This window comes from Prinia subflava, chromosome 1, assembly GCF_021018805.1.
Source record: "Prinia subflava isolate CZ2003 ecotype Zambia chromosome 1, Cam_Psub_1.2, whole genome shotgun sequence".
In the NCBI taxonomy this organism is placed as follows: Eukaryota; Metazoa; Chordata; class Aves; order Passeriformes; family Cisticolidae; genus Prinia; species Prinia subflava.
In genome coordinates, this window is record NC_086247.1 from 258,539 (window position 1) to 283,738 (window position 25,200).

Genomic DNA, 25,200 nt, shown 5'->3' on the forward strand with positions numbered 1-25,200 from the left:
GCTGAATTCTGAGACTGTGCCCTTGCTCTCCACATGCTGAGCCCTCCATGGAGAGAGCCCCCACACTGGGCTACCCTCACTGCCATGGACGACAGGGAATGGCCCAGCACCCTGTGGGGCAGAAATCATATCAGAAAGGAGAAAGGCAGGAAGCTGGAAGAGAAGGAAACCAGCTGGGGGCAGTGCAGGACAGAGAAGGGGAGCACCAGAGCCTTGCTGGAAAGGAAAGATCCTTGGCAGCCAGACAGAATTACCATCCCGGAGCTGGAGAGGACAGAGCAGGCAGTGTGTGAGGCCAGCAGGACACAAGACACGAGGGCTGACACACGAAGAGGAAATTCATCTGGAATGATGGCTGGGCCATGCTGGGCAGATCAGAATCTCCCCAAATAACCCATGGGCCTGTTTCTTTGCATTTCAGGCAGAAACCCACCTGCTTGCACAGAGGTGCAGCCACCCACACCCCTCCCCAGCAGCCCTCACCTACCAGCACTTCCAGGTCATTGCCACCGAGATCCAACTGCTCTAACTTGACAAGGAAGGAGAGTGAGCTGCAAGGCACAGGGGACAGAGAGAGAAAACAAGAAATAAAGAGCAGGAGGTTAGCATCTGGGACACACATTGCACAAATCACACGAGCTCCACTAACTCCTAGAGCAGGTGGGGCAGTCCTGGCCTTTCTCACGGCCCCTCTGAGCCCAGCAGTTTGTGGGGCTGGTCCCTTCCCCAAGCCAGACCGTTCACCCCAGGGAACTGGGCTCAGGGGCACCAGCAGTCCCAGTTCCACTGGTACCAGTTTGCCTTCTCCCCCTCCCACCATAAGATACCCTTTGATTAAAACCATGACCAGCCACACCTTCCCCCTGCAGCAAGGACAGGGGCCTGGGCACGGACTGACAGGCAACAGGAGGCACTCAGCAGAGGACAAGACACGTCTGGGGGCAAGGGGGGCACAGCTGCAGGGACAGGAGGATGACACATCCCACAGCCTCAGTGTCCCCAAACAGGAGGCTCATGCCACTGAGGAGGAAGGGAGGACAACGCTGGCCTGGTGTCTGGGGTGAGGTGACCGTGTACAGACAGAAGCTGACGATGAAGACGCTGCACAGGACCCACAGCCTGTCCCCACCAGCACCCCAGGGACGTGCCCCGAGCCCCCCACACACCCCACTGGGGGTGGACAAGGGGGTGGACAAGGCCTCCAGCCCCACAAACCCAGGGGGGTTCTCCTGACACAGTCCAGGTGCTCATTTGTCCTCACACCTGAGCCTGACCCATCAACTCCATCCCACCTCCCCAGGGCACTGCTGCCCCTCACCGTGTGCCAGGGTGGGGCTGCCAGCCCTGCCCACTCCCCCAGCAGAAAACAGCTTTATTCTCTTTAAAGGAACCATTCCAACAGAGAAATCCCCACATTTCTCTGGAAACAGGTCCACCTCTTGAGGCCACCCAAACTGAGGCTGTTGGGAGCTGCAATAAAAGGGAGCTGTCTTGCCTTGACCAGGCTGTAAAAACATCTGGGCTACACAGGAAAATTCATTTCCTACTGCGTGCAGCAGTGGATTTTGAGATAAACGCCAGGAAAGGTTCATCAGCAGTTTCATCCAAAGGATCCTCCTTCACCATGAACGTACATCAACTCTAACTCCCCTGAAGGTGATTCAGCCTTGACTGTCCCTCTGCACCTTCACAGGCTGAATTCCCAAAGTGAGCTGTGGACTCCACGCTGGTGACATCTGCAGAAGCTCTCAGGGTAGCTCAGCCTCCACCATTCCACAAGAACACACCAGAGCTGCCCTTCCCAAGCCTCTGCTGCATCCCATCTGCATGGGACAAAGCAGGGCTGCACCAGCTGTGCAAGCTGAGCCACTTCACAGCTCAGGCACTATCAGAACACTGACCAAAGAAATGGAATTTTGGCAAACAAAGGGCACTGCAAGCTGGGTCTTTCAAGAAGCTCTACAACAAAAAAATGCCAACAGGACACTGATGCATTCTGCTGCCCTAGATTCTCAGAATTGAAGCCCACCTACCCCCTGGGCTGAGGAACCCTGGGAACAAAGCACCAGGCATTTTTAGCTTAAGTCATTCTCCCCTTTGGCAAGGTCACCTGATCTCATTTAGAGCTGTTCCTGTGCACAAGGTGCAGGCAAAGCACCAGAGCCTTAGAGAACCCCACAGCATCACTGAAATGGTTCTGGCCATCGACTGCCACCTTGTACCTGACTGACACTTCTGATCAGAATCACCCTGGCCTTCAAGATCCGTGGTCTACTTTTGGAAATCATCCCAAAATAAAATTTGGGGAATTGTGGAAAGATGAGAAGAAGCTGAATTTGCATTACAGAATGAGCATCAAGCCTGGATTAACCTTCCAGTGAAAAGCCCCAGAACCTCACAGCACACTACAAGCACCCTGCTGGATGGCACCAGATCTACCAGAGGGCAACACGGGAGCACTGGGCAGGAAAGATCTCCACAAAAACCCAGGGGTGTGGTCACAGACTGAGTTCTCAGGACTCCAGAGACCTGGCAGTTCTGAGATGGCAAAAAGCTATGGGGACTGTCCTCAGTGCAGTTTGAAAGCCCAGTCTTGGATGAAGATACTGCAGCCCTTTGCAGTAACCCAGCTGTGGTACCTGCCTGTATCCACACCCAGGACAGGAACAGGCACAGGAGCAGCCCAGCACCCAAACTCCTCCTGTTTGCCACTTCTCAGCCTGGAATGAGTGTTCAAGGCCAGGCTGGACGAGGCTTGGAGCAACCTGGGATAGTGGAAGGTGTCCCTGCCGAGGCAATGGGCTGGAACACGATGAGCTCCAAAGTCCCTTCCAACTCAAACCACGCTGGGGTTCTGTGATGAGGAGCTTTAACTCTCACTGTCCCCTGTGGTGATGCCCCACGTGGGACCATCTGAGCTGCCCCTGCCATCACCCCTCTGTGCCAGGGTCACTGCTGAGCAGAGAGATCTGCACAGCATCATTAATGACAACGAGATCCTGTGCTTCTGATCTGTGCTGCCACAGGGGAAAGTGCCAGCAGACAAACTGAGCTCCTGCCAGGAGCAGTGAGAGAGCTCTGGGGACAGGTGACAACAACTGCACACATTCACTGAGGAGCTCACGTGGCCCCAAAACACTGCTGTTCCAAAAGGAGTGGGCAGAATCCTCTCCAGTGGCACCCAGGGAAAGCTGGGGGAATCACCATGGGATGCATAAGCAAACAGGAGACAAGCTGAGAGAGCTGATGAGAGTGGAAAACTCAACAAGCTCTGATGGGCCAAAGCAAAGACTAAAGCAGCAACTGGAGAATTCTCCACGTCCATCCAGCTGAGAGCATCACCTCCAGCAGTCCTGTTCCCTGCCAGGAACTCATCCCTATCCCTAACTCCAGAACGTGGAACAACACTTACCTCTTCTCCCTTGCTGGAGGGAAGGCAATTATCCCATTTATCCCCTCCAGGACAGCCAGGAGGGACATCCAACAAAACAGATGTCAGAAGCAAACCAGACCCTTCAGCTGTACTCTGCTGCCCTTCAAAGCCTCACTGTGCACAGAGCTCCTCCTACACCCCATCCACAGTTTTCTCCTTCTTTCCAAAAGAATCCATTGCCTGCTTCACCTCTTCAGGAAGAATGGTTCTCACTACTTCCAGCAGCTTTTTTTGGGAACATTGTCTATACTAAATCAATCCTTGTACAGGCTGAGTACAGGCTCTCAACACCCTTTGCTGCTCTCCAGCCCTGCACCATCCTCTCCCTCCTTGCCCCAATTTATGGAAATCCAGCAGGATGCAGCCTGAGCCCTCCCAAGCCTGCACTGGTCCCTGAGGAAGCAGCAGGAACGATCAGGCAGGAGACTCCTACAGCCCCCAGACAGACACTCACGTGGGGAGAGTCTTTAGCAGGTTCTCACGCAGCTCCAAAGTCACCAGGTTTGCCAAACTGCAAGAGAAAAGGGAGCAAGAGAGCCAGGTTCACTGGACAGGGCTTCAGGCATGCAAGGAGCTGCTCATCTCCCCTGGAACCACCCCTCGTGTCCTGTGCAACGCTCGGATGTGCACACACGGATGGAGATGGGGAACAGAAACAGCACGGATGGAAAGGGCTTGGTGGGCACGAGTGCCTGCTGCAGCCACGAGGAACAACACCATGCCCACACTCAGCACAGGAACACGCTGCCACAACAGGACTGTGTGCCCAAAAGGGTAAAACCCCTCACATGGGGAAAGCCAGATCCCATGGGAGAGGCACTGCACCCCACGGGGCCACTTGAGAGCAGCATAAATCTGAATCAAACATCGTCAGGCAGGCCACACCTGCCTGGAAAGGGGCAAAAGGGCACTCAGAACACAGGGAAAGACAGGATTAAGACTGGATCAATCCTTGCTGTGCCACCATCACAGCAGGAGAAACAGCCGAGACCAGGACAGGAACCTCTGCAGGAAGGTCTTTAACCAACCAAGGCTCAGGGGTGCTCACACAGCACTGCCAGCACCAGGACAATGCTGCCCCTGGCCTGTCCCCGCAGGTCCTGCCACTGTCCTCATGCCACCAGCAGGGTGTCCCCACGCCAGCCCCTCCCTCTGCCAGCACAGGGCCATACTCACTTCCCAATGTCAGTGGGGAGGCTCTGCAGGGACACATCGTTCAAGGCCAGGTGCCCCAGGCTGCGGAGCTGGGTGAAGCCCTCAGGGAGCCTGTGAGAACATGAACAAAACTCCATCAGTCCCGTGTACAAAGCCTGAAAGTCCTGTGTACAAAGCCCCCCAAAAGACCTGAATCCCACTAAAGCAAATCTCATCCAATTGGCTTCAACATGTGGAAAGGAGAACAGGAACCATCAACAGCTCTGGCTGCTGATCCAGGACAAGTTCTGCCTCCAAGACCACAAAACCCCCTTGCACCAGACCTGTCCAGGTTTGCAATCCCAGCTCTGCAGCATTTGAGCACAAATCCCAGACTAAACCATGCCACGGGATCCTCTACACCTGGAAGAAAGGAGCTCCCAAGCATCCCAAGTGCCCAACAAAGGATATCTCTGATATCAGATGACACTGCAGCACTCCCCAGGACCAAGCACCATCACAACAGACCAAAGGTGTGACAGAACAGGCAAAAACACTGAAAGAGGAAATTCCTTTGCTTCCACAGGCAGCTCGTAGAGCCCCCTCACCACCCACCCCCACAACTCATTGAACCCTGAGCCAGAAAAAAATTCAGAAAAGCTCTGACAAACAACACCTGGTGCAGAAGTGCTGGCCATTCCTGTGGTGCTGGGATTGCCACCAACAGGAATCTTGTCCCGCTCCAGCAGTGCCCAGGAGCAGGAGAGGAAACAGAGTTAAATGTGCCCAAACCTTGAGAGCACCTGCCCTGAGCACAAAGGTAAGAGGGGCCAGACTGGCACCTGCAGGGACCCTGGCAGCAGGACAACAGTGCCCGAAAACACAGCTCACCGAGGCAGGGCAGCCACACTGAACTCCAGATTTATGTATTAAAAGCTACAGAGACAGAGGACTGAAAGACAAGTCACAGATTCCTACTTGGGCACAGCTCTGGGCACTGAGGTAAGAGGGAAAAAACCAAACACAGGGTTCAAAGCATGGCTGTCCTCAGTTGTGAATAAGAGAGAGGTGGAAAAGGGGCTAAAGGGGCAAAAATGGCTGAGAGTGGGGCCCAAAAGAGGTGCAGGGGATGGCACGCAGGCTTTTTCTCCGTTGCAGCACAAGCCCTTATCCATTCTGGTTTGTGACAGTGCATAGGGAACGACAAACTCATTGCAAGAGGACAGAAGTCCTCACTGCTGACACCAGTGCTCATCATTCACAGCCACGGAGCACAGAGGAGCACAGAGCAGCTCCTCCCAACACCGAGCACTCCTTCCACCTGCCAGGAGAGCAGAGCTGCAGCCTGGGAAGAGACAGGACAACCCCAGGCCTTGGCTTCACAGGGACACAACTGCAGGATGAAGATCAGAGAGAGCCAGGGACAATGTGCAGTCTCAGCTCTCCTTCCTACCTGGAGAGAGGATTCCCGCTGAAGTCTGCGATTTCCAGGGATTTGCAGAATTTGATGCTTTCAGGAATTTCTGGAATGTCTGGAAAAAAACAGGTGAAAGAACAAAAGAGGCTTGAGAAAACGGGGCAGCAGGTAGAGGTGACAGCCTGGGACAGTAGCACAAGCCCCCTGTCATGGAGCCTGGAGGGGTGGTGGCTCCACAGGTGAGGACAGGCACTGCTCCTCCCGGGCACGGGGAGCTCGGCAGGGCCTGGCACTGCCCCTGCCCAGCTCTGGCCTTACCATTGCGGGAGATGTCCAGCTCCACCAGCTGCATGAAGTTGGCCACCTCGGGGGGAAGCCTCTGGATCTCATTGTCACTCAGGCCCAGCTTGCGCAGGTTCAGGAGCCTGAAGAAAGGCTGTGGCAGAAGGGACACAACGGGCTCAGCAGCAGCTCTGGGGAATCCCATCTCCTCCCAACAGGAGAAGCCTGAGCACCCATCCCTGGAACCTGCCTGCTCCCACCACCCCCAGCCCAGCCAGGCCCTCCCGGGGCAGCCACTGCAAGAACCAGAATCCCCAGGAAGGGCTGCAGGGGATAAAAGAAAAAAGGCATAAATGAGTTCAGGCTGATCATTCATTTCCCACTGTCACCCCACTGCTCTCCTCCCTCCTGCACAGGATACAAATCAGACATTCCCTGTTCACCCCAGGCTCTCAAGTCCAGCCTGCAGCAGACACTGGGGTTGGTGAGGCAGCTCCAGCAGAGCCAGCAAAGGGGAAACACAAGGAGACTGCCAGCCCAGAGAGCTGTCCCTGCTGCTGCACACGCCTGCTGTGCAGGAGGGTTGCTCAGGACATCAGTGGCCGTCCCCACGGCATCAGGGACAGCGTCTGTGCCCCTGGTCCCAGGTGGGAAAGGCACAGGTGAGCTGCCAGCACGGCCCCGAGTTAACACAGAACTGGAGAAGGCACAAAAATCCTTCTCTAGAAACACCACAGCCACAGGAATGGTGACTGGAAGGGCCCTCTCAACACTCAACTCTTTCCCACAGCCCTTGGGGCTCCCTGAAGTCCATCAGGTGCAAGTGGCAAACCCCAGGACCCACCAATCCCTCCTCCCAGACACCACCAGCCCCTGTGAATTACTAAACACAATGCACTGAAATTATCAACTGACCACACGCTGCAGCCAGAGGTCAGGCCCCGGACAGGATGGGAACCAGGGCTGGGGTGTTTGCTGCATTTCCTGCATTGTTCCAGAGCACTGGGAATAACAAACAACAACGCGGGGCCACTGCAGAAGTGACCAAGAGCAACCTGAGGTGTGCAGTGACAGCACAGGCCATTGCTGAGTTACATCACCCCGTGTTTGTCCCCAGCACAGGCAGGGAGGGGTCACAGCAGCACAGGAGAGACAACCCTGGGGTCACCCAGAGCTCCCAAAACACGGCTGAAGTCACAGCAGAACACACAGAGGGATCAAAGCAGAGCGAGCTCTGAACCTCCCTCTGCAGGTGTCTGCAGGTATCCACCTGCACAAGGCTGCTGGGACAGAGCCCCCAGGACACCTGCAGGTACCCTCAGGTGTGGGGCACCCTGGGGTGTGGGGCACCCTCGGGTGTGGGGCACCCTGAGGTGAGGGGCACCCTCGGGTGTGGGGCACCCTCGGGTATGGGGCACCCTCAGGTGAGGGGCACCCTCGGGTGTGGGGCACCCTCAGGTGTGGGGCACCCTCGGGTGTGGGGCACCCTGAGGTGTGGGGTATCCTCAGGTGTGGGGCACCCTCGGGTGTGGGGCACCCTCGGGTGTGGGGCACCCTGGGGTGTGGGGTATCCTCAGGTGTGGGGCACCCTCGGGTGTGGGGCACCCTCAGGTGAGGGGCACCCTCGGGTATGGGGCACCCTCGGGTGTGGGGCACCCTGGGGTGTGGGGCACCCTGGGGTGTGGGGTATCCTCAGGTGCAGGGCACCCTCAGGTGTGGGGCACCCTGAGGTGAGGGGCACCCTGAGGTGAGGGGCACCCTCGGGTGTGGGGCACCCTCGGGTGTGGGGCACCCTCAGGTGAGGGGCACCCTGGGGTGTGGGGCACCCTCGGGTGTGGGGCACCCTGAGGTGTGGGGCACCCTGAGGTGTGGGGCACCCTGAGGTGTGGGGCACCCTGAGGTGAGGGGCACCCTGGGGTGTGGGGCACCCTGAGGTGAGGGGCACCCTCGGGTGTGGGGCACCCTGAGGTGAGGGGCACCCTCGGGTGTGGGGCACCCTCGGGTGTGGGGCACCCTCAGGTGTGGGGCACCCAGGGGTGTGGGGCACCCTCGGGTGTGGGGCACCCTCAGGACCCCCACAGCACCACTGAAAATGAGAGCACAGAGCAGGTGAGGGAGGGGAGGGGATGAAAAGGCAGAACAAACCCAACCCTGGGGAGATGCAGAGGGCACAGGGGAGCTGCCCACCCTCCTGCAGGGCCAGCCAGAGCTCTGCTGGTGTAACTGGGGTGTCTGCACAGCTCCAGGGCTCCCAGCCCCAGGCAGGACACGCTGCTGGGCACGGGGTGTGTGTGAGGGGCACCAGGCACAGCCCCTGCTGCTCCCACAGCGCCTGCACACGGCAAGGGAGCAGGGAGGAACAGCCCTGCTCAGAAATTCACACTTCTCATCTCCTAAAGGACCATCATAATTGTGTGATGAGTAGATAAAATTTAAAAAATAACCCCTCTCACCACTGGCCGTCACCGGCTCTGTTTAATTTGTTTATCTAATGCAGACCAGCTCAGTGAAAAGGAAGTGGGTGAAAGTCTAAATGACAACAAAGATTCAGGGGAGCAGGAGTTTAGAGACTTGATTTGCTATTGTTTCCTAGAGCCCTCTCCTAATTTTAGAATGCAAGGAAATTCCAGGCAAGACATCGTGCTGACCTGCCAGAGCCTGCACACTGGGAAATAACCACAGGGCCTGAACATCCACAGCACTCCTGCCCAAGGGTACAGGTACCCCCAGAATACACATCCACACTTTTCAATGGCATTTACAGCAAATAAACCCAGGCTGTATGTGGTACTGCAGCTCCCAATTTCTTCTTTTTTCCTAAAAAGAGAATGAAAAGGTTTCCAGACCCCCAGCACTGCCAGGGCTGGGCAGAACTGCAGGAGGACACAAGTGCTGCGTCCCACTGGGCCCAGTCAGCTACACTGGACTGAATAAAATCCCTACATGTGACAAAAGCAAAGCCAGCCAACAGCCACCAGTGGCAGCCAGAAAAAACAAAGGTGAGAATTACAGTGTTTTCACGCCTGAATTCAGGTTTTATATTTGCCAAAACAAGATGGCAAGAGGATGTGACCAAGAGTGCAAACGCTGTCTCTGACACGAATTTCCACGTCATTTCCAGCTCAGGATTCTGTGAGCTGAGGACCTCAGCTCAGCCCAACACCCACAGCAAAGGCTGCACAGGAGAGTCACTTGTGACACTTGAAAATGAGAACAAAATGATTCAAAAATTGTTACTAGAACTAAGACTGAAACCTTGATTACATGTCTCTGGAGACTGGCAATTATCCTTTCTGCTAATCAAAGTGTTCCATATTTTCCCCAATTCCCAGAGCTGACAAAGCAAACCCTGGATTTGGCACCACGCTGAACATCTCCAATAAAGAGAAACTCCCCCAACTTCAACGTTTTCTGATTTATAAAATAAAACACCAGCAAACCTGCCCAACCCAGATCCCTCAGTGTCCAAACTGGACTCAGAGTAGATTAAAAACAGAATTTTGAAGAAGAAAAAAAGGGTAAGGCCAATCTCTCCCTGTTTCTTGGCACCCCAGAAGCCCAAAGCCCATAAGGACAGAAATATTCCAGCACACTGGAATCCAGAACCAGCACAGGGAGATTCCAGCACATGGGAACCCAGCAGCTCAGAGGGCGATAAAAGTTATCATTAACCAAAAAAAGCTAAAGATTGGGGGTGCCAACACAACAGCTGGTTATAAATATATACTGGGTGTAACTGGGGGTAAAAGCCTTTGCAGAGCAGGTGCCTCACAAAGATAACCTGTCGAAGCATGGGAGTAGTCCCAGGCTAGATAAGGCAGAAAACAACTACAAAACTGTCCTACAATTAAAATTCAGGGACATAAACTCTTACAATGCCCAGAGCAGAGCAGCCACAGTGCAACCAACTGGGAAGATATTAAACAGTCATTAATTAGGGACAGGTATACAGAGTTTGTAAAGAACCATATGCCAAAAGATAAGAAATGCTCCACAAAATGACAACATTGCAAAAAAAAGGCAGAAAGCTGTGAAAAAACAGGCTCTGCAGCAGATTTTCAGGTGTAACATCCTCCCTCAGCAGCCCCTTGAGAGCCAAATGCAGGCAAACACATTCAAGGGTTTTCACTAAGTTCTGAAACAAAATTCAGTTACTTCAACCTTTAAAAAAGACGAAAAAAGGCAACCTAGACCCACGGATTTTTGAGTCAAAAGGGACTGAAATACAATCTGATACAGTATGCTTCCAATCCTTTGTATATTGCAGACCTTCATCCCAGATCCATGAAATAATTCATGTTGGAAGGGACTTGGGAGATCTCCAGCCCAATCTGCTGCTCAGGACGGGATCAGGATGAGGCCAGAGCAGGCTGCTCAGGCTTTTGTCTGCTCAAACCTTCAACCATGGGGGATGGCAAAAAACTCCTCTGGGCCCCTGGTGCACCAAGGAATGACCCTCACAGGGCACCCCCTTGTCTCCAGTGGTTCACAGGCCCTGCAGAAACCAATAAAACTCCTCAGACATCTCTTGTTGTTGCTGCCAGCCAAATGATGAGTGTGGCCAGTACCACACATGAGACGGAACCAGCAGGATTTGGGGAGCCCCTCGTGAGCCAAACCCTGTTCAGTGCCACCCCACAATCACAACACACCCACAAGTGCCACAGCTCCCCTCTACAAACCTGTCTCCTCCTCTCTGCATGCTGTCCTTGTCACAGAGCAGCTCTTCCTCCCCCTTAGCTGGAGAATGGAGACATCTGGTACAGGGTTTTCAGTGCTGAACTCTGGTTTGACTGCAAGTTATTGATGGCAGTTTTGGGATGCCAAACCATGCAAAGGTTTGGGCAGAAAGGGATCTTCAAGACCACCCAGTCCCACGCCCTGCCAAGGGCAGGGACACCTTCCACTATCCCAGCTTGCTCCAAGCCACATCCAACCTGGCCTTGGGCACTGCCAGGGATCCAGGGGCAGCCACAGCTTCTCTGGGCACCTGTGCCAGGGCCTGCCCACCCTGCCAGGGAAGGATTCCCCCCAGGATCCCATCCAACCCTGCCCTCTGGCAGTGGGAAGTCCTTCCCTTGTGCTGTCACTCCAAGCCCTCATGCAAAGTCCCTCTCCAGCTTTCCTGGCCCCCTGTAGGTGCTGAAAGCCTGCACCGAGGACTCCCCAGAGCCAAACAATCCCCAAACAATCCCCAGTCCCTCAGCCTTTCATCATTAGAGGTGCTCCAGCCCTCTCATCATCTCCGGACCTGTTCCAACTGGCTGATCTGTGCAGGAGGGAGAGAGGATGAAAGGCCTGTGCAGTTATTAGTGAGCCTGTTCAGAGCACTGCATTTAGCATCGCTTTGTGAAACAAAAACACCCAGTGGTGACAGCAGGACCACCCTGTGACAGCTGGAGCTGTCCCCAGAGTGACCGTGCCCGGGTGAGCCCCTGCAGCAGCCCAGCCCAGCCCAGCCCAGCCTGGGCACACCGTGCTGCCCTGGTGTGAGGTGAGTCCTGCCCAGGAACATTCCCACAGGCACACTGGATTCCAGAATTGTTACCCACAGGAACAGCAACAGGCTGGGCCGGTTTGTGGAACAGGCCCTGCTGGGAGCAGCAAACTCGGGCTCCCCTGGCAGAGTCACCCTGTGAGGGGGAAACAGCCGGGTCAAGAGCCCAGCCAGAGCTCAGGCACCACGGCTGGCCCTGGACCTGACCCTCCCTGACCACACAGGGATGCCCAACACCTACGGGAACACACAAGACAGAGAGTCAGACTTGATCAGCATAGCTGGTTTGATAACTAAGATGCTATAAGTAAGAACAAACAGAACTGTGACAATTACAGGAGACAGGATTACACCTGCTTACGGGAAGAGAGACAATTCAATCAACTTTTGCAAGCAAAAAATTGTTGTAAAATGCATGAGTTTTCTGTGTAATTTTTAACTTAATTATTGTAGTAAAAATTATTAACTTGTTTGAAATAGTATATAAGCTTTTGAGAAACCTGAGTAAAATCGAATTTTAATCATCGAATCAGAAGAAGAAGCTAGAAAATACTCTGGGAACAAAGTGGAAGAATATTTTTCTTTGTTGATGGATTTGATCCCCCTTTTCTGTTCTTTTCCAACTGGCTCGATAAAACAAATGCAAAACTCAGGGAAGAAAATTTGGATCCCTGTGTGAGGCTGAGCTATTCCCAGCTGCAAGAGATTTTGAGATTTTTTGACTCAGATTTTGAGAGGTTTTGACTCAGATGCTGCTTCAGAAGTAGCCCTGGATGCCATGAACCAGGACATGGCACTGGAGGAGGCACTGGCCAACACTGGGAGAAGGAGGTGACCCTGTCCTGAGCAGGGACAGCAGGACCTGTGCACCCCTTCCTCACCCTGTCCTGAGCAGGGACAGCAGCACCTCTGCACCCCTTCCTCACCCTGTCCTGAGCAGGGACAGCAGGACCTGTGCACCCCTTCCTCACCCTGTCCTGAGCAGGGACAGCAGGACCCCTGCAGCCCTTCCTCAGCCTGTCCTGAGCAGGGACAGCAGGACCCCTGCACCCCTTCCTCAGCCTGTCCTGAGCAGGGACAGCAGGACCCCTGCAGCCCTTCCTCACCCTGTCCTGAGCAGGGACAGCAGGACCCCTGCACCCCTTCCTCAGCCTGTCCTGAGCAGGGACAGCAGGACCCCTGCACCCCTTCCTCACCCTGTCCTGAGCAGGGACAGCAGGACCCCTGCACCCCTTCCTCAGCCTGTCCTGAGCAGGGACAGCAGGACCCCTGCACCCCTTCCTCAGCCTGTCCTGAGCAGGGACAGCAGGACCCCTGCACCCCTTCCTCAGCCTGTCCTGAGCAGGGACAGCAGGACCCCTGCACCCCTTCCTCAGCCTCTCCTGAGCAGGGACAGCAGGACCCCTGCACCCCTTCCTCAGCCTGTCCTGAGCAGGGACAGCAGGACCCCTGCACCCCTTCCTCAGCCTCTCCTGAGCAGGGACAGCAGGACCTGTGCACCCCTTCCTCACCCTGTCCTGAGCAGGGACAGCAGGACCCCTGCAGCCCTTCCTCACCCTGTCCTGAGCAGGGACAGCAGGACCCCTGCACCCCTTCCTCACCCTGTCCTGAGCAGGGACAGCAGGACCTGTGCACCCCTTCCTCAGCCTCTCCTGAGCAGGGACAGCAGGACCCCTGCACCCCTTCCTCACCCTGTCCTGAGCAGGGACAGCAGGACTCCTGCACCCCTTCCTCACCCTGTCCTGAACAGGGACAGCAGGACCCCTGCACTCCTTCCTCACCCTGTCCTGAGCAGGGACAGCAGGACCCCTGCAGCCCTTCCTCACCCTGTCCTGAGCAGGGACAGCAGGACCCCTGCACCCCTTCCTCACCCTGTCCTGAGCAGGGACAGCAGGACCCCTGCACCCCTTCCTCACCCTGTCCTGAGCAGGGACAGCAGGACCCCTGCACCCCTTCCTCAGCCTCTCCTGAGCAGGGACAGCAGGACCCCTGCAGCCCTTCCTCATTCACTGCACAGGGAAACAACTGTCCTGTCCCAAACCTGGCTGCACCAGGCACCTCCTGCCCCATCCCCACAGCCTGCAGCAGCCCCAGGCAGCGCCCCAGGCCCTGCAGACACCAGTGCAGAGCTGCCAGGCATGTCCAGAGAGCAGGGGGTGTTCTGGAGAGCCGACAGCTCCGAAATGCAAAGGTGCAGGTGGATGGACTGGCAGGTGCAGCAGCTCGCTGCAAAGGCAGCCTGCAACACTGAGATCCATGCAGGGCTCAGGGGTGGAAGGGACACAGAGACAGCTCCAGCAGGTCCATGCAGGGCTCAGGGGTGGAAGGGACACAGAGACAGCTCCAGCAGGTCCATGCAGGGCTCAGGGGTGGAAGGGACACAGAGACAGCTCCAGCAGATCCATGCAGGGCTCAGGGGTGGAAGGGACACAGAGACAGCTCCAGCAGATCCATGCAGGGCTCAGGGGTGGAAGGGACACACAGACAGCTCCAGCAGATCCATGCAGGGCTCAGGGGTGGAAGGGACACAGAGACAGCTCCAGCAGATCCATGCAGGGCTCGAGGGTGGAAGGGACACAGAGACAGCTCCAGCAGATCCATGCAGGGCTCAGGGGTGGAAGGGACACAGAGACAGCTCCAGCAGATCCATGCAGGGCTCAGGGGTGGAAGGGACACAGAGACAGCTCCAGCAGATCCATGCAGGGCTCCAGGGTGGAAGGGGCCTGTTAACACCACGCAGTCCAACCTCTGCTCAGAAAAAGGTCAGCTACAGCATGTGTACCCAGGGTATGTGCATACACAGCAATGTCTTGTGACATGCATACACAGCAGTCACACGTATGTACACACAGCAGTCACATGTGACATGTATACACACAACAGCATCTCAAAGGGCCTTCTTAGCCCGTTCTCTGTCTTTAAGGAACCATCTGGAGCAGGTTCTGTGCCCCCTCTGCCATGACCAAGCCCTCAGGTTGTGTTTCTCCAGCTGATGTGACATGTCTGTGTCCATGTCCATGAAGCTCCCAGCAATAGTGCTGAGGCTGCAGCAGATCCCAGGACATGAACAAAGGGTTGCTGGTAGGTGATCTAAGAGAACCACAGAGCCCAGTGATGCCAGGAATTCAGACACCACCCCCATGTCTGCCCCTGCTGCAGCGACGCTTGGCACAGCCTTGGTCCGCCCCCCGCTCACTTGTTCAGTCAGACCAAGAAGGGGGAAAACCAACAAAAAGGGAAAAGGACAATGGATAAAAGGCTCAGGACAAACCCTCTGAGCCACCACTCAGCTATGCCACTTCCCAGGAACTGCAAAATGCCAAGGGCAGGCCTGGAAAGGCACCCATTCCCCAGGCAGGATTGGGGACAGGAGGCAGCCTGGCTCGGGGGCTGGCGGTGCTGGGTCACCACGGCCACCCCCGGGCTGGGCCACCACGGCCATTCCCGTGCTGGGTCACCACGGCCACCCCCGGGCTGGGTCACCACGGCCAGCCCGGGCTGGGTCACCACGGCCACCCCCGGGCTGGGTCACCACGGCCACCCCCGGGCTGGGTCACCACGGCCACCCCCGGGCTGGGTCACCACGGCCAGCCCCGGGCTGGGCCACCATGGCCACCCCCGGGCTGGGTCACCACGGCCACCCCCGGGCTGGGTCACCACGGCCACCCCCGGGCTGGGTCACCACGGCCAGCCCCGGGCTGGGTCACCACGGCCACCCCCGGGCTGGGTCACCACGGCCACCCCCGGGCTGGGTCACCACGGCCAGCCCCGGGCTGGGCCACCACGGCCACCCCCGGGCTGGGTCACCTGCAGGAGATGCATCTTCACCGCCAAGGAGAGAGAGGAAGTGTTTGGGTGCTGAGCCTGGGACCTGGAAAACACCAACTGCGTCTGCATGAGGAGTGATGCCCCCTCCCAGGTCAGCATCAGCATTCTTTTCCAAACCTTTGCTTTCCTGAGGCTATAAAAGAAGGGTTTGTGGCCTAGCCAAGGCTAAGCTCCAGCTCTCCCCTTCAGCTGGTGCTTAATCTCATCATGCCATGGGAAGGGAACTAGGACGTGGGGAGTCTGTGTTCCCCAGCATCACCTCGTGCTCTCCTTGGGGCCAGCCCCCTGTTCTCACTGCACCTGGAGGAGAGAAATCTCCTTGTGCCACGATGGACAGGAGGACAGACAGACCCTGGGCTACTCTCCAGTTTCTGTGGGGAAGGAGCTGTCCCCAGCACGGACAGCTCTTGGAGCTGGCCTGGCCCTGGGACCCCTCCTGCCACCAGCAGATGTTAGAGGGTGGCTGCCCGATGCCACCACAGCCTGTGGGGACATTCCTCCCCTCAGCCAAGCAGGCTTCAGAGAGGTTTCAGTGCAGCTCCTCAGAATCTCTCAGGGGACAAACAGCAGCACTGCTGGAGGGGAGCAGGACACGTGTAGGGGGAAGAGGAGTCGGGCACCAGCTTAACCACATAGCCACAACAACCTCACACTCAATGGCTCTGAAACCAGGCAGTGACCATTTATACAGCTGGAGATCAGGAATGGGGTCTACATCACAAACACCATCACAAACACCTCTGGAATGGGACAGAGACTCTGCTTCTGCAGCCAAAACCACCATGGTGTTCCCAGCTCCAAAACCATCATGGTGTTCCCAGCTCCAAAACCACCACGGTGTTCCCAGCTCCAAAACCACCACGGTGTTCCCAGCTCCAAAACCATCATGGTGTTCCCAGCTCCAAAACCATCACGGTGTTCCAGCTCCAAAACCACCACGGTGCTCCCAGCTCCAAAACCACCACGGTGCTCCCAGCTCCAAAACCACCACGGTGTTCCCAGCTCCAAAACCATCACGGTGTTCCCAGCTCCAAAACCACCACGGTGTTCCCAGCTCCAAAACCACCATGGTGTTCCCAGCTCCAAAACCACCATGGTGTTCCCAGCTCCAAAACCACCATGGTGCTCCCAGCTCCAAAACCACCATGGTGCTCCCAGCTCCAAAACCATCACAGTGTTCCAGCTCCAAAACCACCACGGTGCTCCCAGCTCCAAAACCACCACGGTGTTCCCAGCTCCAAAACCACCACGGTGCTCCCAGCTCCAAAACCATCATGGTGTTCTCAGCTCCAAAACCACCACGGTGTTCCCAGCTCTGCTGCCTGAAGAGCAGGGCTCAGACACCTCCTCTTCCTCAAAAACAACCTGTGACAACCCAGGCTGCCCCGAGACACCAGCCCTGAGCCCTACACCCCTGAGTGCTGGGAGCAGGTGATTTTCTTCAGGGACCAAGAACCCCAGCAGTGCCTGCTGTGTGACAACTCCAACATGAGCTAAGGGCTCCAAGAGGTTTTGCCAACCCTTCCAACCTTGGAACTGCTCCTGCTAAGGTCCTCCTCAGTCTCCTCACCTCTCATTTCTCTTCAGAGAATTTCAAGTCCACCTGTCCAGCCCTGCTAGAACAGTCCCTGCCTCCAGCAGGACAGCACATATTTAATTAAAGGCAGGATCAGACTGTGCAGCAGGAAAATAATTACAATTCTCCTTGTGATTCATGAGCAAGAGGGCCTGCTTCCCATGCCACCATGGGAACTCCTCAATGAGTTCTGAGTTTGTCCCCAGGGATGAATGCACTGCAAGCAGGAGGTGTCTGTCCATCCGTCAGCCCTGCAACCCAGCAGCTCCTCCAGTGCTGGCAGCAAAACCAGCTCCTGTATTTGAGCTTTGTGCTTCATTCCCATTTTCCTGGTTAAACATGGCCTTGACATTTTGATTCCTGCCCCAGGAGGAAGCAGAGATGGCTGCACTCTCCACAGCCGGGCACAGGGACCGTGTCTGCCCTGCCTGTCCCAGACACCCACAGGGAGCTGAGTGTGAAGGGACCTGGGCCCTCCTCTCACAGGTGTGCTGAGAGTTCTGCAGCTCCTGTGCAGTGGCATTGTCCGGGAAATCCAGCCTGGCACGGAGTCAGGAGGGGCTGGGAGCAGCAGCTGCACAGCCAAACCCGCAGGAGCTGATCAGCTGTGAGGGTAAACCCGGCACTTCCAGGTCACTGTGCCCAAAGCCAGCCTGGCACAGGGGAGGCCACAGAACAGACAGACCTGTGTGCCACGGCTGGGCAGCACAGGCAGGACGCCAGGGGCTCCAGGGGCTGCACAGCTCCTCAGCAGGGCAGGACTCACCTCCAGCACAGCCCAGCGCCTCCGGAGCACCAGGGCAGCAGGCCCAAGAGACACCTTTCCCTACAGAGAGAACCCAGGAAGGCAATGGCCATTCCCAGAACAGATTCTTAATTAATATTAATTCAGAATCTTGAATTATGATTCTTCTTAATTTAAGATGAATCACTGAAATCTGGTGGGGATAACTGAGTTAACAAGCTATCACACTACTGAGAGGTGGGAGCATCAGTTTGGAGCCCCAGGGGCAACCCTGGTGCCACAGGGAGGGCACCACAGCCACCATCCAGGTGCCAGTTACCCGAGGACTTGGTCTGACACACCTCAGCAGGTGTGGAACACCTCAGGCAGTGCACACAGACCAGCTGCCCCCAAAACCAGATCCTCCCAGCTGCCTCCCACTCCACAGGGGTTTCCTTCTCCACTCCTCACAGTGTTTGCCAGACCCTGAACTCGCTCCAGGCCAGTGAACTTCCCTGGTCACCAGCACCTGGAAGGTGGCAAAGGTGGCAACTCAGACAAGTCCCAATGAGACACGGCTGAGCTGCCAGCCACGCTGGGGTCTGCAGCCAGAGGATGCTCCTGCCTGCCCGCAGCAGGAGAGGCACGGAGGGGCACCGAGGGCACCCCACAGGAGCTGCCCCACACACCCCAGAGCAGGAGCAGAGCAGCCCCAGGCTGCTCCTGCCAGCCGGACACGGCCCTCCCCGCACAGACCGGCGGATTTCCGACTATTTAACCCCGTATCAGGCCCTGAGGAATGCGCTGCAAATGTATAAAAGCACTTAAGTGCTGGGGATACATTCCAGCAGAGACAAAGCGAGCTGTCTCCGAGCCAAAGGCTCAGCAGCTGCTGCTTCTCAGGCACTGAGGACTGAGGAATGCTGTCCCCGACAGAGGGGCCAGGGCAGCACACAGCCAGGACACAGCCAGGAGCAGGGAGGAATCTGCTCCAGGTGGAACAACAAACCATCCCAGGCCCTACAAAGGCAATCCCGAGCCAGAATTAAATCCAGACACCACAATTAGCATCCAGTGGTGTGAAGGTGTGGGAAGTGATGGATGCTCTCACGCTGATCTTGGACACGAGGCAGCAGCAGAGCAGGGCTGTGTGAGGAGAGGGGCTCTGAGCAATCCCAGCACTCGCAGCCTCCACCCTGCTCTGTGCACTGGGACGGGGCAAGTGGGAAAGACCAGAACTCCCTGTGGCGGGCACAGGGCACTCAGGGGCATTTTCCACTGAAATACTGGAATATATTAAATAATCACAGCACAGAGCTGTGGTTTAGTTGACAAAAAGTTTTTGAGTCAAAGGCAGGACTCGATCCTGAAGGTCTTTCCCAGCCTCAGTGATGCTGTGACTCTACTGCAAAAGCACCAATGGAGAGATGTGAGATTATTCCAGGGAGAACACCCTGGGTACGGGTGAAGCAGCCAAAGCCAGCACACCACAGGCAGTGCCCAAGGACCTCTGCCCCTTCCTGATTTGTCCTGGCATTCAGCTCTTCCCAGCCATGGGATACCTCAGGAATCACCTCCTCTACTCAGCCAAGGGACACCATCTACTTCTAATTCAACCCCTCAGCAAACAGGGGTCAGCCTGCAATTACAAAAAGTAATTGACTGATCTGTAATGCCACAGCTATTAGCAAAGGGAAAAGTGCCAGAAGTTGTATTATACAATAACCTGTTGCAATTGTTTCCAATCAGATTGTGTTTTCCTGAGGCAGAAATCATAAGCAGGTTTATCTAAGAGATACATCTCCAGCATAGTGAAGCACCATAAAACAACCAAAAAAAACCCCAACAAACCAGGTCTCACCCTGAAACTAGGGAATCCAAGACAAGGCAATGAGACCAAGCCAAAAAACTGGCACAAAGTGGGGGCCTCAATGGCAGCCTGAACTCTCGGGGTGCAGGAAAGCAAACCTGGGGACTGGAAAAGTCTTGAAGAAGAGTTAGGTGTCCCTGTGTGGAAGGACACAGACCCAAACAGCTCCTCTGAGCAGGAAGAAGGTGCTGGAGCAGCTCCCAGGTGAACAGCTCGGACACACACCAGTGACTGCCCTGAACCAGGAATGGGACAGGAGCCAGAGCCCACAGAGATGCTGGGATGCCACATCCCCAGCACACAGCAGCCCTTCCACCCACGACACTCCCACCACTGCCTCAGCCAAGCTCCTTCCAGGGAGATGGCAAAACAGGGCTCCAAAATGCAGGGATCACACAGAGACTGAGGAGGTTAAGCCAGCCCTGCCTCCACCTCCAGCCATCAATGAACTAATCCCTCGTGGCAGGTCCTCAGCAGCAGCCAAAGGGAAGCAGAGGCACCCGAGATGAACAGGCAGGGCCTCTGCAGGGCTGCATTCAGGCTTCAGAGACACGGTGGGGACAGCAGCAGGGGCTGGGGACTGACACAGCCCCAGAGGAACCCCACGGGGACAGAGCTGCACCCCGCTGGCAGCCATACACCCACACACGGGGCAGGTGCTCAGTCACCAACACAGACACACTGAGAGGCTTTAAACAACCCGGGAAAGACGAGCAGGTCCTTCCTGTGACCTCCCTGAGGTACCACACCAGTGCCAAGGAGGGTCCGGTGAGAGGCAGAGCCATTCCAACCACGGCCACCTGAATGTTCATGAACTTTTAACTCCACTGAACCTCCCTACTGCCCAGCTGCCTCTGCACCTCCTATTCCATGCACCTGAACCTCCTCCCAGACCCAGGCTGGTGGGGAGACACAGCCTGGGCAGCACAGCCCAGCTGTCCCACACAGAGCTGAACACACCTCAGAGCTCTGAGAATTGAGTATTAACAGCCACTTCCCTTCCACAGACCTCAAGCATAAAACCCATCTGTGCATCTCTTTCCTGTTCCCTGTTTGTATATCCCAGACTTGTACACCCAAGAGTTTTATCAGCTCTTTTCTCCATGACTGAGCTCGGAGCTGGCTGCTGCCACCCCAGCACAGATCCTACACCTCCACTGTCACCAGGGGAGATGCAGTTTTAACCTCTGGGCAGCAGCACTCCAGAACATGTGGCTTTTGGAGAGACAAACACACATCCAGCTGTCCCACCAACCCACAGGGCTCCTGAGCTCCTGCAGAGCACGGAGAGCCATGCCAGCCCTGCACACAAGCCTCACAACCAGCAGGTGAAACCAGTTTGTGGGCTGGTTTTGTTAAACAAATGCAGCTGCAGCTTTGACACGGCCTGGGATGGAAGGCACCACATCCAGAGCAAGAGGAGGTGCACATCAAGCCTTGGCAGGCTCCAAGGCTGGCTCCACAGCGAGCACGGAGGATTCCCAGCTCCCTGACTTTCTCAGGGAAGGGCTATTAGTACAGAGATTAGAAGGAGAAGCTTTACCCTTCCATGGAAGTAAATAAACCCCAAGATCCTCCTTACAGCACTCAGATGGCAGGAAATTAAAAGCTGCTCTTAATTAGCTTTGCGAGGCCCCATTTTGCTTTGGGAAAGTGACAACCACGGCCTGGAGCTTCCCCCGGGGCAGTGGGATCCTGGACAGGGACACTGCAGCCCAGGAGAGGAACTGCTGAAAGGCAGCCAGCTCCCGAGGGCCCTGCATGATGCAAACGGCAGCAAGCCCGAACAGGGAAGGACCTGCCCTGGACAGGGACAGGCTCCTCTCCTGAACAGGGAAGGACCTGCCCTGGACAGGGACAGGCTCCTCTCCCGAACAGGGAAGGACCTGCCCTGGACACACACGGGCTCCTCTCCTGAACAGGGAAGGACCTGCCCTGGACAGGGACAGGCTCCTCTCCTGAACAGGGAAGGACCTGCCCTGGACACACACGGGCTCCTCTCCTGAACAGGGAAGGACCTGCCCTGGACACACACGGGCTCCTCTCCTGAACAGGGAATGACCTGCCCTGGACAGGGACAGGCTCCTCTCCTGAACAGGGAAGGACCTGCCTTGGACACACACGGGCTCCTCTCCTGAACAGGGAAGGACCTGCCCTGGACAGGGACAGGCTCCTCTCCTGAACAGGGAACGACCTGCCCTGGACAGGGACAGGCTCCTCTCCCAAACAGGGAAGGACCTGCCCTGGACAGGGACAGGCTCCTCTCCTGAACAGGGAAGGACCTGCCCTGGACACACACGGGCTCCTCTCCTGAACAGGGAATGACCTGCCCTGGACACACACGGGCTCCTCTCCCAAACAGGGAAGGACCTGCCCTGGACACACACGGGCTCCTCTCCTGAACAGAGAAGGACCTGCCCTGGACACACACGGGCTCCTCTCCTGAACAGAGAAGGACCTGCCCTGGACAGGGACAGGCTCCTCTCCTGAACAGGGAAGGACCTGCCCTGGACACACGGGCTCCTCTCCCAAACAAGGAATGACCTGCCCTGGACAGGGACAGGCTCCTCTCCCAAACAGGGAATGACCTGCCCTGGACAGGGACAGGCTCCTCTCCTGAACAGAGAAGGACCTGCCCTGGACACACACGGGCTCCTCTCCCAAACAGGGAAGGACCTGCCCTGGACACACACGGGCTCCTCTCCTGAACAGGGAAGGACCTGCCCTGGACACACACGGGCTCCTCTCCCAAACAGGGAAGGACCTGCCCTGGACACACACGGGCTCCTCTCCCAAACAGGGAAGGACCTGCCCTGGACACACACGGGCTCCTCTCCCAGTGCCCGTCTCCCAGTTTCCAGCAGCTCACTGGGCACTGGGAAGAGCGTTTCCTGCACTGGGCTCACTATCATGGGAGCTGTGGTGAGGAAAAAGCAAAGCAGAGGAACTGCAGCCCTACACTAGAAATGCCTGGGGCCTCTTCAGCACCACCACTGCTAAAACCCTTGGGACCCCCGGCAGCCCCTGGGTTTCCTCTGCACAGCCTCAGACACCTCCAGCCCCGCACTCCTCTGGCAGGTGTGCAGCAGCCTGACCTGTGCACGCTCATGCTGACACACCAGGGCTCCGAGGTCTCCTCCCTCTGCACAGACTTGTTCAAGGTTTCAGCTCCTACTCAGCTCCACCCTCTTGTTCTCCTGCACCAGGTCCTACCAGCTCTGCTCCACCCAGGTTTCCTCCAGCCTCCCTTTTGCCTCCCCACACAATCTGGAGCACTCCTCCAAAAGCACACCGAGAGTCTCTGGCTCCTTCGGGGTTGTGACCAGCTCTGTCTGCCGCCTCAGAGTGCTCCAAATTCCACCCCGTGTTCATTCCTTCCTGCTGATTCCTGTGCCTCTCAAGTGCTCAGAGTGGCCTGGGTGACACGGAGATTCAGCCAGCTCTGCTCCCAAACCCCACAATGCCAGCGCAGGACCTGCTCTCCCCCCTGCTCCTGCAGGTTCCCTGCAGCCACCAGTCTGCAAGACAGGCACAGCAGAATTCAGCATGGTCACTTCCACCTCTGGAACCTCAGACACCCTCGTGGAAAGCACAGGCCACTTATCAAAGGGAATTTATCACTTTCCATTAAATCATGTGTTATCACCCTGGCAGCAAATCCCTGCAATGGGGCAGCAGATGCTCCCACACAGATTTAATTTATCCCTTTGTCCTGGTTTAGGGCAAATTTGGGAGGATACAAGCTTCACAAAGTCACCCTAGGACACCCTTCAAACTGCCCAAGAAGAGCCACCCTACAGGCTCAAAACAGGCAGGTTTCCACAAGGGACAGGTGACAAAGAAGCAAGAGCAGACAGAAGAGGAGCCAGCACTGCAGGATGGAAACACACGTAGACTTCTGCAGCTGGGAAGGGAGGAGTGAGGAAGGGACAGCAGTGTCACTCAGCAATCCCAGGGGATGGGCAGAGCATCCCATCAGATCTGGAGCAGAGCAGCAGCACAAAGGGCACTGGAAATTCCGCAGAGGAAAACGGTGCCACAGGAAGAGCAAGAGATGCCACATTTCTGGAGCAGGTGAAATAAGGACACAGAAAAGCCTGTGTGAAACCCCGTTGGTGTAAGAGGAACCATATATACTCATGTATTTTCAAGAGACTTGCTTGACCTTTCCAAAAGCCACCCCTCCAATCCTTTCACCTCAAGAATCACCTCCACAGGGAAGTCTTCCCTAAAAACCCCCAAACACAAATGTGCTGCCCAAGGCTGTGCACCCTCTCTCATTCCCACTTTTCTGACAGATCTCCACAGGCACATCTCTGTGTCCTTTAGCCCTTTTCCCAGAGAATGGGCACGTGCAGCCCCATTCTGCCAAACAAGCACACTGCCCCTTCTCCACCTTCCCTCACGTAAGCACAAACCCTCCTCCCAGCATCTCTTTCCCAAAAAAGCCTTGTTTCCATGAAGGGCTCCTCACCTGGAAAACACCCCCTGACCCAACCAAAGAGCTTTCCCACCACCATCCTTCAGGGACACCGTGTGCCTAAACCCAGTGTTCCCACCTAAACTGCTGGAATGGCAGTTTATTCTCAATTTGCATCACCATATTCACCTCATACTACACAGATTCCTACTCCAGCCTTAGGTATCTGTCCCTACCAACAGCAATACCCTCAAAAAACGCCCTTCCTGCAGTGACCTGTGTGCCTGGAACCAAGCACACCTTGGCACAGCTGAGGGAAGCACTGTGAACACAAATCCTCAAGACACACTGGGTCAAACCTGAGGTGGATCAAACAGGCTTCCTTGTTCCACCAGCTGCAGATCTCCTCCTCCTCTTCCTCCTCCTCACGTGCCTCTGGACCAACCCTGGCACCAGGCACAGGGAGCCCAGAGGGGCAGGAAAGGGGAGGGACAGTGGGGTGTGATTCTGCTGTCTCTGCCCGAAGTGTCCCCGAGGCTCAGCACCCCTGGCACCCCAAACTCCCTGGATGTTCTCTCACTCAGGGCTGCTCTGCTTTTCTCCCCTGCTGCCCACAGCTGCAGCACCTGATGTTCCCCTGCCTTGGGAGGGCGTTTAGGTTTGGCTGGGGATGGGCTGGCACAGGGAAAGCCCTCAGCAGCTCCAGCTGAGAAGGACGAGTGTGAGCACAGCAAGCCCAAAGCCAAACTCCCTCCAAGCCTCTCCCAGGACACACTGCAAACACACAGTGGTGCCTCTGCAGATCCTCACTTTTGGCTGTTTTCTCCTTTGTGAACTGCTCCACTTCTCTCCTGAGCTCGTGTTAACTCACAGCACTGTAATGTCATGTGCCAAGTGGTTCCACAGACCAGTTAAACTACATTTTGCATGAAAAATGATTTATTTTGCTCTGAACCGAGCCCTTTTTGTTCCACTCAGTGATGTTCTGCAAGCAGCAGTCAGCTGCTCCCTGTCCCCTC

General features: G+C 56.2%; 1 protein-coding gene across 12 annotated transcripts in view; it reads right to left on the minus strand.

The window, feature by feature from the left end:
• The window catches only part of SCRIB (scribble planar cell polarity protein), a 123,148-nt gene that overhangs the window by 93,367 nt on the left and 4,581 nt on the right, over positions 1-25,200 (minus strand). For all 12 annotated transcript variants that reach the window (XM_063397072.1, XM_063396567.1, XM_063396655.1 and 9 more), the window contains exons 2-6: positions 6,303-6,420; positions 6,021-6,099; positions 4,610-4,699; positions 3,888-3,944; positions 488-551 (exon numbers count right to left, since the gene is read on the minus strand). In XM_063397072.1, the coding sequence (XP_063253142.1) occupies positions 488-551; positions 3,888-3,944; positions 4,610-4,699; positions 6,021-6,099; positions 6,303-6,420 (408 nt within the window). The remainder of the gene's footprint in view (positions 1-487; positions 552-3,887; positions 3,945-4,609; positions 4,700-6,020; positions 6,100-6,302; positions 6,421-25,200) is intronic.